The sequence below is a fragment of the Fukomys damarensis genome, unplaced genomic scaffold (assembly GCF_012274545.1).
Source record: "Fukomys damarensis isolate Sample0158 unplaced genomic scaffold, DMR_v1.0_HiC HiC_scaffold_16, whole genome shotgun sequence".
In the NCBI taxonomy this organism is placed as follows: domain Eukaryota; kingdom Metazoa; phylum Chordata; class Mammalia; order Rodentia; family Bathyergidae; genus Fukomys; species Fukomys damarensis.
The window spans coordinates 25,115,873-25,132,441 of NW_022900928.1; the positions used below are offsets into that span (position 1 = coordinate 25,115,873).

A 16,569-nucleotide genomic window follows, 5' to 3' on the forward strand; every position below is an offset into this window, starting at 1 on the left:
ACCCTAAGGTCCACTGCTGATTCACCTGTGGGAGCCTGCTGAAAGCTTCAATTACTGTCACTATCATTTAAATCACCACTGGATCTATGGATCTTACTGTGCAAGTAGCACAGCAATTCCTGAGGCAGTGCCTTCTCTTGTTCCAAACAGCATTCAAAGCCAACAGCTTTTCAGGTTACTTGGTAAATAAGCTAACACAGTATATCAAAATGAAGATTATTTTCCCTTCAAAAGCCAAAGACCCACAGGCTGGGGATTTAACTCAGTGGTTCCGGCACCTGCTTTGCAAGTACAAGGACCTGAGTTCAATCCCAGGTACAAAAAAAAAAAAAAATCCAAAGGCCCACTAGGTGCCATACCTCTTTATTGGCTGTTTAAGGGATCCGATGCAACAATTTATCCTTTACCTTACAAGCAATATCTCAACACGCCTCATACCACTGGACCCCCAGAAATTTCATTAAGGTAGATTGTCCCTAAATTTTGGTGAAACCGTCATGAAATTAGTCTTACCCATAATGTCTACATTGCTTGCTATTTTTTATTCACACGTTCCAACCAACATGTTATCAATGTATTAGACCAGTATATCTTATAGAAGGGAAAGTTGACCAAAGTCCCTTGAGGACTAAATTATGACATAGGGCCTTTAGAGCAAACAATGATGGTATATTGCTGGCTTATGCTAGTCTGTACTGAAGAGTATGGATTTTTAAAAAGCACTTCTGAAATCAACCACTGTGTACCAAGTACAAGGAGTATAATTTGGTCAAGCAATGAAGTCACATCTGGTTAGTTACCACCCAGCTGGGCTTACAATCATCAATTAGGTTTATAATAATCAACTACCATTCTCCAATTTCTGTTTTCTGCACAAGCCAAATAAATATGGGAGTTGAATGGGAGTGCGATGGGTATCACTTCTCCTGAATACTTGAAGTCAATTATGACAATAATCTGCCATCCTTCCAGGGATGTCATGTTGACTTTGGCTTACCAGTTTCCCAGTGGCTTGTGCATCATTTTCCCCACGATGCCCCTCACTTCAGAGGTCAGAGAACCAGTGTGAAGATTCCACCAGTTGCCGAGTATAATTATGCATTCCAGAACTGGAGAAATACCACAGAGTGGTTTCAGGGCCCATCAAACCTGTCAATGTCAATCTCCCAAAGCCTTTGTATTCCTTCTTCTATTATATGTCAAAGTTCTGACATTTCAACTCCATTTACCATAAACATTTTGGTCCATGTTTCAACCAACCCACCAGTTAGAGCACACTAAGCCCTTAAACTGTAAGATTAAATCCAATACTTGTTTTGCGGATCTATTATCAATAAATTAAGCCTAAACTAACCTTGTATTCCACCATTATTCTATTTCCTGACTATTCATACCCACATATATTCCCAAATTGGAAAAATCTCTGCCTTCCAAGGCTAATGACTGTCCTCAGGATGTCTCCACCATCTATGTCTAGGCCTACGCTAGACTCAAGTCCTACCAGATCCCTAAGAAGTGGTAGAGTGACCCATGCGAAAGTGTGCTGCACTCCAAAGGAACACATTCACCTTGAGACTTAGATGACTTTTGAAAAACAGCAACTTGGGGAAGTGATTATTGTGATTTGGTTGTATGCAGGATACTGGGTAGAACTGTATTTATTTGGAGATTAAGTATGGTTTAGGAGATGTGTTTGGTTATCAAGTTGATGAGGAGTGGGATGTGACAGTTAAAAGCGGACTGTCAACTTGACTGGCTCAAGAGCCACTCAGAGGATTAGTAAGGAACACTTCTGGTATGTGTGGGTGGGTCACTGAGGTGTGACCATGGTCCTTCACCCTTTCCTCTCTTGGCAGTTCCCCTGCCCACTTCTAGTCACCATGAATTAACCATCTTAGCTCCGCCATGCCCTTCTGCCATGATGCTCAAGCCCTAGAACCAGCTGACCATGTCTGAATACACATTGAACCTCTTCTCTTTTAAGTTGTGGGTGTTGGTTATTTGGTCTCAACCACACGAAAGCTAATATATGGATTAACAAGGAGAATATCTTTCAGGTTTAAAAAGAAATGAAATTTTGATACATGCAACAGCACTGAAAACCTTGAAAATATTAAGCTAAGTAAAACAAACCAGACACAAGACAAATATTATATTCCACTTGTATGAGGTACCCAGGATAGAGAGAGACATAAAGCAGAATACAGATTGCCAGATGAAAGGGAGTGGAGAATGAGGAGTTAGTTTCTATGGGTGGTTTCTGTCTGGAATGTTCAAAAGTTTTGGAAATGAATAGTAGTGATGGTCACACAACACTGTGAATATACTAAAATGCCACTGAATTGTATATTTAAAAATTGATAGGGGGCAGGGATTTAGCTCAGTGGTACCACACCTGCCTCATAAGTACAAGGTCCTGAGTTTGATCCCTAGTACCAAAAAATTTTTTGATAAAATGGTAAATTTTGCATATTTTATCATAGGGAAAGAGAACAATGTACGTCAACATCAGAAGTGTTTTAAAATTTCTTCCCTCAAAGGACTAAAGGTGTAGGGAAAGTGGGAAGGGTAGGGGAAAGGTAATAAGGGAAAAGAAAAAATATAACAAAATGAAAAAATGGAAATATAGTGTTTGTAAACAGGGAGGGGAGGAGGGAGTAAAAGGAGGGCAGGGACAAGGGGAAAAAATGAGAACCAAGACCTGTCATGTAAAGGTACAAGATCCCAATGATGAATGTAACTGTACTGTATACCTAAAATGTACCAATAAACTCAATTTAAAAAATAAAATAAAATAAAATTTCTTCCCTCAACGCTCAAAGAACAGAAAATGTTTTTTTCAAACATTAACTTTATATCACAATAAATGAAAAAACTGACGTCACACAAACACTTTAAAAAGTTTATTTCAGAATGATTGATAGAACCTTATCTAGATAAAGGTCCTACCAGTACTTCTCATAGGATACCACCCAATTTTGCTGATAGGAATCCACCAGTAAAAGCAGCAAAATTCAAGTCTCCTTACCCAAACTGAGATCATCAGAAAAGGAGTGCTAGAGAAGTGATGAACTTTACTAAACCACTTCCTATTTCCAGGATGACTTCTTTTGCATTTAAAACTTCTACTTTGATTCCCAATATGCCAAGTTTTTTCTTCATATCATTACTTTCACTATATAGAAACAGTACTTCAAATCAATTATTCCTTTTGTTTCATTATGGTCCAGCGAAGCCATATAATCTTGAGCAAACTCACTATGCCTATCTATACTCAAGTGTTGGGGCTACGGAAGATGTGCTGTTTTCTTCTAAGTCTTTCCTCAGGATCCACACATCAGACACTCATCTCTATTCTCCAAAGAGCACACCATGGCTGCTGTGTTCCTCTCTTTCTCTTCTTCCTCCTTTGATGCTTTTTCCTTATCTTTCAGCTTTTCTTTATTTATAGTGAACTGGATAGGATTAGCTGCAGGTCTTGTCCTTAAATAATACATCCCAGTCTTCAAACCCTACAAGGGATATAAATACAACTATCAGAAGAAATTCTGTGAGAACACTAGACATTCAAAATCAACATTTAAAATATATCCCATATATGTAAGTTAAAATTTTAATTTAAAGAAATTTTTAAAAAATACATTTGTAAAACCCAAGTGAAACTTTTTTCTGAACTGCAATCCTGTCTCCTCTAGGAAGTACTCTCCAAAATACTTCAACAATCAGATAGCTATACCTTGCTTGTTTTTTTTATCCCTAGAATGGTTTTATCTCTTTGGAAATGCCAAACATTTTTATTCAATTGTCTTTACTTTTATGTATGACTTCTAAATTTGTGCAATAAATATTTAGAGAACTAGACAGCATCTCTAACAAAATATATCATAGCTACTTTAAGGATAAGGTTTATATCTTCCATTCAGTATCCTCAGTAATGGTGAATAGTAAGTGCTCAACAAGAGTATGTTATCTATAGAAGAAAATAAACTTATAATTCTATATATAAATTTCCATTACACTGTCAAGAAATAAGAATATAATCTCAAATCTTAGGACTTTACAGTTGGTAATGTAAATAATTTGGCTTTCAAACTGCTATTAAGAGGGCAAAAAGGAGATGTTTTTAGATAATGGGTTATTATGTGCAAAATTTTTATTTTACGAATGGCAGTAGTGCACAAGATATTGTGGAATAGAGATGTTACAGTAGAGCTCAGTAAAGAACAAATGGCAGTAGAAAAGGAATGAATAAGGAACAACCTACACCACTTGTTAAATAATTTCAACAGTGAAGGAAGTAAGGAGCATAAACAACTTTAACACTGTTCCACTTCTAAAACATCCCAAACTGGTAATTTCTTGGACTAACCTGCTTCCAACCATAGAAGTGCATACTGGTGAGCTTGCCATAGTTAGGCTCTGCAATATGGATGTTCAAAGACTGGCTCTGATCAATGAAAGCACCTCGATCAGCTGCCATCTTGAGAACAGTTTTCTGAGAGATTTCCCACACTGTCTTATAAAGCTGCTTCAGGTCATCAGGAATTTCCAGGATGCTCTGAAAGAGGGAAAATAAATGTTTATTCTATTCTAGCTAAAGAAATCAGTATGACTAACAGAATAATGATGCAAGGGTTTAACTTTCCTGCCAGAGGTGACTTCATCATGCAGAATGTGACATGACCCTTCTCGAGTTGGCCCAGATTGCTAACCTCTTGTGTAGAAAGTCCAAAAAAACCTCAGCTAACCAAATATAAATCTGGTGGTAGTGATTTAAGCATCCATCTTTAAAAGGCTTATGGGGAAAATGTTCATTATTCTAGAAGCACTTAAGAAATGAAGTACAAGTCGGAGCTAAGCAGCAATAAATGATCCTTGAGTTTTGCAGAAAACACAAATAACCAGGACTATATGTAAATCAAAGGGACATAATCAAGAAAGGCAAAGAAATAAAATCCTTTAAATAAGCTACAACTCTATAAACTGCATTTGTAATCATAATAAAATCAGGTTTTCTTCTAGAATTAATTTGCTTTAAAACACACAGACTAAATAAAGCCAGGCATGATAGTATATGCCTATAATCCCAGCACTTGAGAGGCTGAGGCAGGAAGATTATAAATTCAAGGCTAGCCTGGGTGAAACTGCCAGACTCTAAAAAAATTTTTTTTAATTCCACTCATACAAATTGGCTGGTGCTACAGTTTCTGTAATCAGAAATAGAGGACTTGAGGACTCTGTGGTCACACAGACCAACATATAGCCAGAGCCCCAGAGCCCCAGAGCCCTCTATCTACAAATAAGTGCTGCTTGATTCTCAGCTCCACATTTTATTGTTAATCACTATTGGGACTGTCTTTTGGACTATTCGTCTTCAACCTCTAGCGTGCTTTTAAATTTGGCTCTAATTTGAGACATTTTATCAGTGGTTCCCAAATTTTGAGGCATTCTGGAATCACATCAAAAATTTTTATGTCTGGCTCCAATTCCCATTCTTCCTTTACTCAACTGAGAAGGGATACAATCTAAGCTTCAGGATTTTAAAAGCAAAAAAAACGTGAAAACCACTGGATTCCAACATGGCTGATTAGAGAAGGAGATGTGTTGGAGAAGCTTGGAGGACAGACACTAAATAATGCAGGTATTCTAAATTAGCGGAGGCAAACATAATCAGATACAGAAAATTAAAGACAAATCCTCTTCATCAAACCTACCATCTGGGTTGCTGAAAAGGGGAAGTGGCGCCATCACTGGTCTACAGATGCCTCACACCCTTTACACAGCAATTGCGCCATTATAGGGGAGCTCTAACAGCCCTAGTGCTGCAGACTCCTGGGATAGGCTCCCTACAAACTCTCCCTGCCACCTGGAAGAGGAAATCCAGCATGAGAGCTAACTGCAGCTAGGGCCCAGGAAGCTACGGACTGCAACCAGAGAAAAGGAGAGCCAGAAGGACAAAAACAGGCAACCCCGTCCCCCCATCATCCTCCCACACCAGAGAACTCTGTGTCCCTGCAGCATCCAGCCCGCTTCCCACCATCTGGCACCAAGGGAAGCCCCCTACACTAAGCAGAGAGAAGCTGAACACTATGAGCTATGGGCAGCCCTCCCTTGCTGGCAGGGAGCTGTGGATCGCATCCTTGGAGACGAGGGTCGGAGAAATCAGCAAATCCAGACCGGAGTAGGTGCTCTCCTATTACTTCCCCATACACCAGAAAGATCTAGGATAGCATGAAATCTTCCCCACTGCCCAGTTCCAAAGGTTGGAGGGCAGGGCTCTTAAGACAGGCAGGGAAAGATAAAGAACTGAGGTGAAGAGACAGAAGGCCCGAGAAGGGACAGTGTGAAGACAACTGTGAGATTTGCCCTGCAGCAAAGGGAGCAAGAGTGGGGGACTCCTGGAAGAAGACAAATATACCATATTTGTGTTGGGCAAATATACCATATCCTCTTCTTCCCAAATCAATTGCAGTGTTTAATTAACTATAAATGTATTCATAGGTCCCAACAACTCCATGGCTTCCCTCAATCTCTAATTACACTTCTCTCTTCCTGCATCCCTCCTCCCGCCTGAAGAAGTCAATAAGACTTACCCTTCCTCTCCCCATTCCACACCTCAGACTAACTGCTAATAGCAGTACAGTGTAGTCTGCAAGGGGTACTGATAAAAGGGCAAAATTGTCACAAGTTTTAATGTTTGTGACTGATATGGCTGGATCTGTGGGTGCTGTTATATAAGCACTACGAATTTATAACACAGTAACTGGGTCCAACCCAAATAAACTGAATAGGCTGAAATGGTAGACAAGACCTCTTGGCAAATATAGCCAAGATAACATTTTTAGAAAGTAGAACCTAAGTACAGAGATCTTCACACCAACAACAAAGTCTCTTCTCTCTATTTGACCTCAAGCTTCAGCTCAAAGAAAAGAAAAAAAGAAGGTAACAAAATGCCTCCAAAGATTCCCAACTCTCCCAAAGCAGATCCTAGGGCACTGATGGTGTGGTTATCAAATGCCAAACACCTAAATGCTAAGACAGGATCAAAGAAACTAAGCAAGCTTAAAGATGCTATAACCAAACAGAAGAATTAACACAGTGGTCAGTGTTTAGAGTCAAATAAAAAATAGAAGAGCTTATCAAAACCATTCAAAACATGAACAAATTTACCAAAGAGTCAATGAAAAGGTACCAAACAGAAATCCTAGAAATAAAGAATTCTACTGAATATATGAACAGCAGAAGTGATCTGTAAGGGAAGAGTGTCAGACCTAAAGGATAGATTAAAAGCACAATAAATACCATATGCTCAGAGAACAACAGAGAACAAAAATAAATCCAACAGCTAGTAGATGATACTACGAAGACTAACCTAAAATCTGTTTACACAAGTCATGACAGAAAACTTTCCAAGTATGGGGAAAGAACTCAACATATAAGAAAGCAAAGTATATTCAACCCCAAATAATTACAAGAAAAGAAAAAATTACAACACAGCATAGGCAAAATCCCAGAAGTTGAGCCACGTATGGCGGCCTTATGTCTGTAATCCCAACACTTAGAAGGCTGAGGCAGTAAGATTGCAACAAGTTTGAAGCCAGCCTGGCCCACATGTGAGTTTAAGGCCAGGCCAGCCTGAACTACATAAAACAAGTGACAAAAACAACAACAAAAAAATCTCAACAGTCCAACACAAGGACAAAATCTTTAAAAACCTCTCTCAGAGAAAAGCAAAAAAAAATCACTTATATGGCAAATCTATTTGTTTACTACCAATTTAACAAACTCTAAAGGCCAGAAAAACATGGAGTGAAGGAAGTGCTTGAAGCCCTAAAAGAAAACAACTTTATTTTTTTACTTTTTATTTTTGGTACCAGGGATCGAACTTAGCACCTTGTGCTTGCAAAGCAGGCAGCAGAACCACTGAGCTAAACCCCTGGCCCAAGAAAACAACTTTCAACTAAGGCTAACATATCCTGCGACACTATTCTTGAAAATTGACAGTAGGGCCAGGGATGTAGCTCTGTGGCTCCGCACCTGTCTGGCAAGCTCAAGGTCTTGAAGTTCAATCCCCAGTATAGGGCGGGGCACTGACAAAAAGGGAAAATAAAGGAATCAACAACAGAAAAATAATGCAATGACAGGAGTGAATCAATACCTTTCAGTAATAACTCAGCATAAATGGCCTCAGCTCCCCCATTAGAAGATAGAATGGCAGTCTGGAGCAAAAAACAAAACTGAGTGGTTCACTGCATAAAAGAGATAAACCTAGTCAGGTGTGGCGGCACATCCTATGATGCCAGCACTCAGGAGGCTGAGGCAGGAAAATGACTGCAAGCTACATAATGAGCTCAAGGCTGGTCTGAATGACAAATCTCTACCCCCCCCCGCAAAAAAAATGCTAGCTACTCTTTGGCAGAAGACTAATACCTAGAACATACAAAGGACTAAAAATTTAAAAAAGGGCCCTCTCCAAAATAAAAGACCCAATCAAAACATGGGCAACTAAAGTGAATAGACTCCTCTCAGAAGTAAAACAGCCAATGACACATAAAAATGCATCTGGTCATCAGAGAAATACAAACACTGAAATTCCATCTTACTTCAGAAAGAATGGCTATGATCAAGATATCAAACAATAACAAATGCTGGAAAGGCTGGGGGGGCACTTCTACACTGATAGTTAGAATGTAAACTGGTACAACTACAGTGGAAATCAGTATGCAGATTCCTCAAAACACTAAAACTAGAAAATCCATTTGACCCAGCTATTCCCCAACAATTAAAAACATCATATCATAGTGATACATACACACCCATGTTTATAGCAGCACAGCTCACATTAGCTAAGTCTTAGAATTGACCTCTATGTCCAGCAACAGATGAATGGATAACGAAAATGTAGTATTTATGCATACACAGCCATAAAGAAGCATAAAATTGAGTCACTTGTAAGGAAAATTGATGTATCTTGAGACTATAATGTTAAGTGAAATAAATCAGACACAAGCTTCAACATTGCATATCTTTTCTTATATGAGAAATCCAAAGTATATATAACTTAAATTACAAAATAAAAGATAGATAATAAGAACAGGGAAATAAGATATTTTTCGGCAAATGGGAAGGGGTCCTAAAGATAGAGGAAGGAGGAAAGGAAAAGAGAGGGGAAGAAAAAGATTTAAGCTTATGTTAAGTATACATATCTAGTCCCTACTATGAATGTAAACATTATACACAGTAAACATGTATTAATAAGAAAAGAAAATTCAGGAACCACTGCTTCTAGTATTGCACAAACAAGAACACAAGGGCTACATGAGAACTGTATAACCCTAGCACAATGCAGAAGTAAACATAGATTCCTAAGTAGAGCCTGTATGACCACAATGAATAGCCATTCTCCTATCCCTCAGTAGTATAAGTCAAAAGCATCACAATGTTCAACTCCTGAAGAGCACGCTTCATTTTTATTCTATACCTGGATAGAGCCATTACATGCAATAATTTGATTTTTCATTTCTTCATTCCATAAGCCCCGCTCCGTAAGATCTTTCAATAAATGAGGATTTACAATCTGAATAGAAAAGTAGAAAAGATGTATTAAAGCAAATATCAATGACAGGGCCTACATCAGATCACACACAGGTTTACAACTCAAAGATTACTTAAGAATTATTTAACATTAAATTGCTTGATAAATCCTACTGTTTTTACAAAACTGATAAGCCCACTACTACATGAAATTTATATTCCTTTAAGAGCTTCACAGCTATTAATATACAAAACCATTATACAATGTACACATATATGAAATCATCACATTGTACACCTTGAATCATACAAATTGTGAACTATACCTCAATATATCTGAAAAAAATTGTTTGGGGGCAGAGCTTCAGTCTTTTTTTTTTTCTGAACTCAGTCTTAAGCATGCTAGGCATGTGTTTTGCCATTCAGCTATACAACCAGCCTTCAAAAAATTTTTTTTCAATTAAAAAAAAATACAGGAGGCTAAGGCAGGATGACTGCCAGCCTGGGACAAGTTTAAACTATATATTGAGATCCTATCTCCCCTAAAAAAAAAGAAAAAAAGGAGGAAGAAGAGAAGATATATATTTCCCCTAAATCATATAAAAATTTATTTCAGGATATCTGAAAATTCACAAAAATATTTAAAATTAGTAGTTCTCAGCCCTAGCTGCACATAAGAATGACTTGGGAACTTTAAAAAACACCACTGATCCCATTCACCAGAAATTCTAATTGGTAAAAAAGTCTGAGAATTAGTCTCAGTATCCCAAGATAATCATTTAAGGTTGTATCATTTATCATTATGATGATATAATAATTAGACATCTTGGGAATCCTAGTATCAACAAGTTACTTCCATATTCGACTCCCAATCATTCCTTCTTTCAATAAATAATTTTAATGCATTGAAACAACATAGAACAATATTAGAGATGTGACAGTCTGTATCAAAGCTTAACCTCCAAACCAAGAAAAGGGGGCATACTAAATAAGAGTGAAGGGGCCGGGGGTTTGGCTCAGTGGTGCCACCACCTGCCTCGCAAGCGCAAAGACCCAAGTTTGATCCCCGCTACCAAAAAAAAATTCTTTTTAACTTTTTTAAATTAAAAAATAAAAAATAAATATGAGTGAGCATTTACAGCCAATATCTTGGTTTTAAAAGATCTCTATCTGGCTGTGAACTTCTCACCTGAAATTCTCCTGACAAGACTCTTCGAGTGTAGATGTTGCTGGTATAAGGTTCAATGGACTCATTATTCCCCAAGATCTGAGCAGTTGAAGCAGTAGGCATTGGGGCAATAAGTAAACTGTTTTTTATACCATATCTAAAGAAAAAGAGATTCTTAGACACTGGTGCTAAAGCTGCCAGGAAAGCAGCTACTTCATATTATGGTAGCATATAAAGATGTCAGGAGTAACTCATACGTGCATTTAATTCACAAGTTAACTCTTCAACTGAACTCCTATAGGGCAAGGCATAGTGGCCCACGCCTGTAATCTCAGCACTCGGGAAGGCTGAGGCAGGAAGATCACTTCAAGTTTGAGGCCAGCCTAGGCTACATAGTGAGTTCAAGGCCAGTCTGGACTATATAGTGAGACCTTATCTCATAAGTAGGTAAATAAATAAATACAAACTCCTATAGGGATACAATTCCATGGTATGAACACTCATTTCTTAAATGCCTGACCCCTGAGAAAAAAATGAGCAATTTTTACTGCCAGCATCCTTTATTATGTCATGGCAGGAATCAGGATGTGACAGACTATTGTGCCCAGAGAAATACTCAAGTCACAATTTCAGAGTCCCCCACTTGTATCAGCGTACATTCATTCATTCAACCTCCTCATTCTTTTCTAAATGTCTATCTGATCACTGTGCTGGGCCCCTTCATTGAACATAATGATATGAAAGTGGACAGAATTAGTCATGTTTCACAACAATTCTCCGTTATCCTGTGAAGTGGGAAAAATACGTTCGGAGTACCTGACTTCCACTACTCCAACTGTAAATTCTCAGAAGGTTTGCTCTACAAACATTTTCTATGACCTGTACCTTTACATACGTTTTAACTATTTGTGTTATTTCACCTAATCTTAAGTTTCTCTAACACAAAGAGCATGTCTTTCCTACATTCCATACCTATTAAATTAAAACAGGGCTTAGCAGAGCCTTAGATCCTGATGGAGACTGCATAAATGGGGTTTCAACATTACTTCATGATAAAATAGCAACACGGGAATATGTTGTTGAAAGTCATACATGATATATCCAAACTATGGAACTGTCTGTGATTACTAAAAACATGCAGTAATCTATATATACTAAAAGTGAAAGATATCCAAAATAAAACACTAACTAGAAAGTCTCAGAATATGCAAGTTTGACATAACCATAAGTGCACATGCATCTGCAAATATACTGGAGATCTAGAAAAATACACACCGTTAACAAACATTATCTTTAGGACAGGGAACAAGTTAGCTTTTGCTTGTTTTGTGGAACAAGTGGTTGGGAGAAGAAAGAAAAGCTTTTATTTTCTATTTTATTTCTGTATTTGAACTTTATTAACAATGATTAATTTATATACTAAATTTGAACTTTTTAAAAGTCATATATATAAAATAGTAAGTGTTCTGAGTGAGAAAAAAATCCAAATGACAAAATACAAAATGCAGTCTGAGTACATTTTTGCAAAAGCTGAGCTTTGCCATGTAATACACATATGGAGTACACACTCAGAAGAAAGTCTGAAGAATGACAATCACCAATAGCAATTATGGAGGAGTTAGTACGAGGATAATTCTCAAATTCTTCCCCTTTTCATGTATGTTTTTCTAAATTTTCTAAAACGTATTATTTTATGGAACAATTTTATGCCAACTGCTTCCTTCTCCAAACTTAGGCACTTTGCATCTGCAGTAACCCATAAATGACCACCTCATGCTAGGAAACAAAAACAATTTGTTTCATTATTCATTCAGGAAAACATTCTGCCCGCCCTCAAATCACTTATTTGTTCGAGGCTTACAAAGACTCAATTTTGAGGCAATGAGAAGTTGGTGGGGACCAACACATTACCCTCTAAAAGCTTTTCCAAAATCCCTAACTTATTCCTGTGACAATCAATTCAAATAAAGCTATTTATAAGCCCAAAGTGGTTAAACATCAAATAGAAGAGTGGAAACCTTTTATTTCCAGGTATTTGGAAAAATAAAGATCTAATGACAAAAAGAATACCTAAAACAGATGGTAAGCCCCTCAGTTAATAACAGTATTTTGCATGTACCGGAATATTTTCACTGTGCCAAGCAACTTGCAGGTTATCATACATTTTCTTACCAAGTATTTTCCCAATAAACAGCTGTGTAAAGTAAGTTAACTTTTAGCCTCACTTCAAAGGGGAAAACTATGAGTTTCAGAAGTTATAATGACATTCTTAATTTTTGAAGAGCCAGGAGAACCCAAGGCCTCCTACATCTCTTTACTTACTTTGCAATCTTCTCCTTGAGAAGTTTCCAGTCCCACAGGTCCGTGGGAGTAACATTCCACATATCATACTGAAGAATCTAAGAAATAAATTTATGGAGTCACTCTACAGCAATTAAAAAATATGACAAAAAAAAAAAATCTGCCAACAAATCTGTCTTCTAGTCGACCTGTATAAGGAATACAATGTCCAGAGATCTCCCTGAACTTCAGTGCAGACATTTTGAATCAGAAGCAGGCTAAGTGGTTAAGGTCTCCTCTTAACTGCATCCCTGCTGTATCTTCCTAGAGGTCCCATATCCTTTCTCATGAAAGCATGCTCATGAGATACATTCTTTCTATAATAAAACTGTCATTCTAACCTTATATTCATTGCCTTGATCTGTTTACTTAGCTAAAAACACCTATTTTCAAACAAGTACACATTAAAATTCTTAAATATTAGCAGAAATGCCAGAACTAAAATTTTTCATGGAAGAAAATGACAATAAGGGCAGTATCAGAGGCAGAATTCTAAGACGGACCCCCAGATTCCCAGTCCTTGGTGCACAGGCTATTTATAATCTCTTCCACTTGAATGTGAACAGAACCTGTATATAAAGAACTTCACTCCCAAGATTATGGCAAAGATGAAGGATTTCTGCAGATGTAATTAAGCCCCTGATTGCAAATCAGTTCATTTTGATTTAAACAAAAGGGAAGACCTGACTTATCAGATGAGCACTCTCAAGAGGGACTAAACTATATCCTTGTGAAATGAGAGACTGTCTTTCCCACCAGCCTTGAAGAAGCAAGATGTCATAGGTTCTAGAGCTACAAGGAAATGAATGCTGCCAACAACCAAGTGAGCTTGGACAAGGGCACTGAGCTTCAAAGACCACACCCTTAGGACACCCAGAGAAGAGGACACAGCTAAGGCAATCCTGGATTCATAACCTCTGTAAACGTTGAGATAACGAATGTATGTTGTTTTAATCCACTAAATTTAGCTATAGAAAATGAACACAGTCTTGTTGTTTTAGTGATGATTAGTTATAAATACAAGAGATTAAAACAGAGTACCCTTTTTATATCCTTTTTACTTTAGAGGATAAAGGTACTGAAGTTTTCTTTTCTTTTTTGGGGGGCGGGGGTGAGGGTACCAGAGATGGAGCTCACTACCTTGCACTTGCAAGGCAGGCACAGTGCCACTGAGCTAAATCCCTAGCCCAATACTGAAGTTTTCTATAGCTAATACAACAAGCTACCACAAACTTGGTAGCTTAAAATAATGAAAATTCATTCTCTCCTATATTTAGAGGCCAAAAGCCCAAAATCAACATGGTTGGAGGGCCATGCTCCTTGCAGAGATTTTGTTCCTTGCCTCTTCTAGCTTATATGGCTGTCAGCATCCTGGGCCCATGTAGCTACCACTCCAATCTTTGCCTCTGTGTTCATATTGATTGCCCTTCTCTGCGTCTCTTGGAAGATAAATGTTACTGGGTTTAGGGCCCACAGGAAAAATCTGGGATGATCCACCTCATCCCAAGATCCTTACTTACATCTGCAAAGATTCTCTTTGAACCAATAAAGAAACATCCATGGGTTCCAGGGAGTTATATGCAGACATATTCTTTATAGGAGGGGGTAACCATTCATCCAACTCTAGATACTCACGAGCAAAAGGAAGTCTCATTCATGTATTACTTACTCCTTTGCTTACTGGAGAGCCCTCATAGGTTTCATATGGGCCATACTCCTTGGCTAAATCACAGCTGGCTTCCAGGGCTCCATAATAAATAGTCTCAAAGATTTGCTTGTTCAATAACTGGGCCTCTGGACTCTCAAAAGGATATCTCATCAGGATAAAAGCATCTGCCAGGCCTTGAACCCCAATTCCAATGGGGCGATGGCGTTTATTTGATAAGTGCGCCTTTGTACCAAAAGATTTTAAGAAAAAGAAAAAATATCACGGAACACAAGTTAATATTCTGCATTAATGACACACATTATCCCTCTTTCATGTTTTTTAAGACAGTATCTCACTATGTAGCCCAGGTAGGCCTCAAACTCACAATCTTCCTGCCTCAGCCTCCCAAGTGCTAGGATTATAGGCATGCACCACAATACCTAGCTCACAAATTTCCTCTTCATCTGTCTGTCACCTCACACTATTTCTACAATAATCACTTAAATTATGGCTAGCAGAACAGACTATGATAGCTAGACTCCTTCCATCCTGGATTTCAATAATTAACAACAAACAGAAAAATCTATCCATACCTCTGGGACAGGGTAGTAGTTTATATCAATAATTTTATTCAAATTTCGGACAATGACTTTAGTGACTTCGGCCAATTTCTTAAAATCATACGTGTGTTCTGATGTGACATACATATTCAGGGCCAGGGAAGCCAAGTTACAAACTGCAACCTGGAATGCAAAGTAAAATAGTCAAAAATCACACAGCTTTGATTTCTTCTTGTGTCAATGTTACTCACCATAAGCCTCCAACACTCTCAGACACTAAAATTTTTACTTCTCTTTTCATCATTCATCAGTACATTTCTAAATCCTCTGATTCTATCTCTTCTGATGATCTTAACATCTACTTCATTCTATAAATTACCCATTTTAAAAATACAGTTTGGAACTGGTCAGTCTGACAAATACAAGGAGAGAACATAAGGCAGAAAAAGAGAGTACTAATGAGTAGACAGGAAAAAATATATTTTATTTGTATATGTTTGAAATACATAATTACATTCATCTATGGAATTGACACACACACATATACTGTAAATCACACCTTGATCAATTTGGGGGAAGTCATTTTTAAACGGAATGTCAACAAAGACTTCACTGAGAACATGGCATATGAGCAAAACTTAAGGTTAGAAAGCAAGCTATATGGCTACCTAAAAGAAGAAAATTTTAATATTCAAGGAAAAGGGCAAACTTTCAGAGGACAAAGCATGCTTGACATGTTTGAGGAATAGCAAGAAAATTAGCGGGTTAGAAGAGAGAGAGAATGGAGGAAGTAACAGCAGATGAGGTGGAAGTACGCAGGTGGGTAGGACCTTTCGAAGCATTTTAAGAACTCCAGACAGGAAGAAATGAAGTATGAATACTTGTTACTATGTGCAGTCTTGAGAACATGCTAAGTGAAAGAAGCCTGGCACAAAAGGCCATATATTATATAATGGCATGCATAGGAAATGTCCACAACAAGCAAAGCCAGAGACAGAAAACAAATTAATGGTTAACAGGAGCTGGAGGAAAGGGGCAACAGGAAGTGAACAAGGAGTGCTAACAGGCACAGGATCTGACATCTGGGGAGATGAAAATGTTCTAAAATTAGATAATATCTGCACAGTCCTGTTAATTTACTGAAAACACTGAATTGTACACTTTAAAAGGTAAATTTTGGCTGGGTGTGGTGGAGCACGCCTGTAGTCCCAGCACTCGGGAGGCTGAGGCAGGAGGATCGCTGTGAGTTCGAGACCAGCCTGGGCTACATAAGTGAGTTCCAGGTCAGTCTCAACTACATAGTGAGACCCTGTCTCAAA

The 16,569-nt window shown here is 38.0% G+C and overlaps 1 protein-coding gene across 2 annotated transcripts in view; it reads right to left on the reverse strand.

Moving 5' to 3' along the window:
• Nucleotides 1-2,926: 2,926 nt before the first annotated feature.
• Rrm1 (ribonucleotide reductase catalytic subunit M1) overlaps nucleotides 2,927-16,569 on the reverse strand; it is a 48,182-nt gene continuing 34,539 nt past the window's right edge. For both annotated transcript variants that reach the window (XM_010603160.3, XM_010603159.3), the window contains 7 exons: nucleotides 15,284-15,433; nucleotides 14,712-14,933; nucleotides 13,025-13,101; nucleotides 10,724-10,859; nucleotides 9,482-9,577; nucleotides 4,370-4,558; nucleotides 2,927-3,512 (listed from right to left, as the gene is read on the reverse strand). In XM_010603160.3, coding sequence (XP_010601462.1) covers nucleotides 3,324-3,512; nucleotides 4,370-4,558; nucleotides 9,482-9,577; nucleotides 10,724-10,859; nucleotides 13,025-13,101; nucleotides 14,712-14,933; nucleotides 15,284-15,433 — 1,059 coding nt within the window. In that variant the 3' untranslated portion in view covers nucleotides 2,927-3,323. The remainder of the gene's footprint in view (nucleotides 3,513-4,369; nucleotides 4,559-9,481; nucleotides 9,578-10,723; nucleotides 10,860-13,024; nucleotides 13,102-14,711; nucleotides 14,934-15,283; nucleotides 15,434-16,569) is intronic.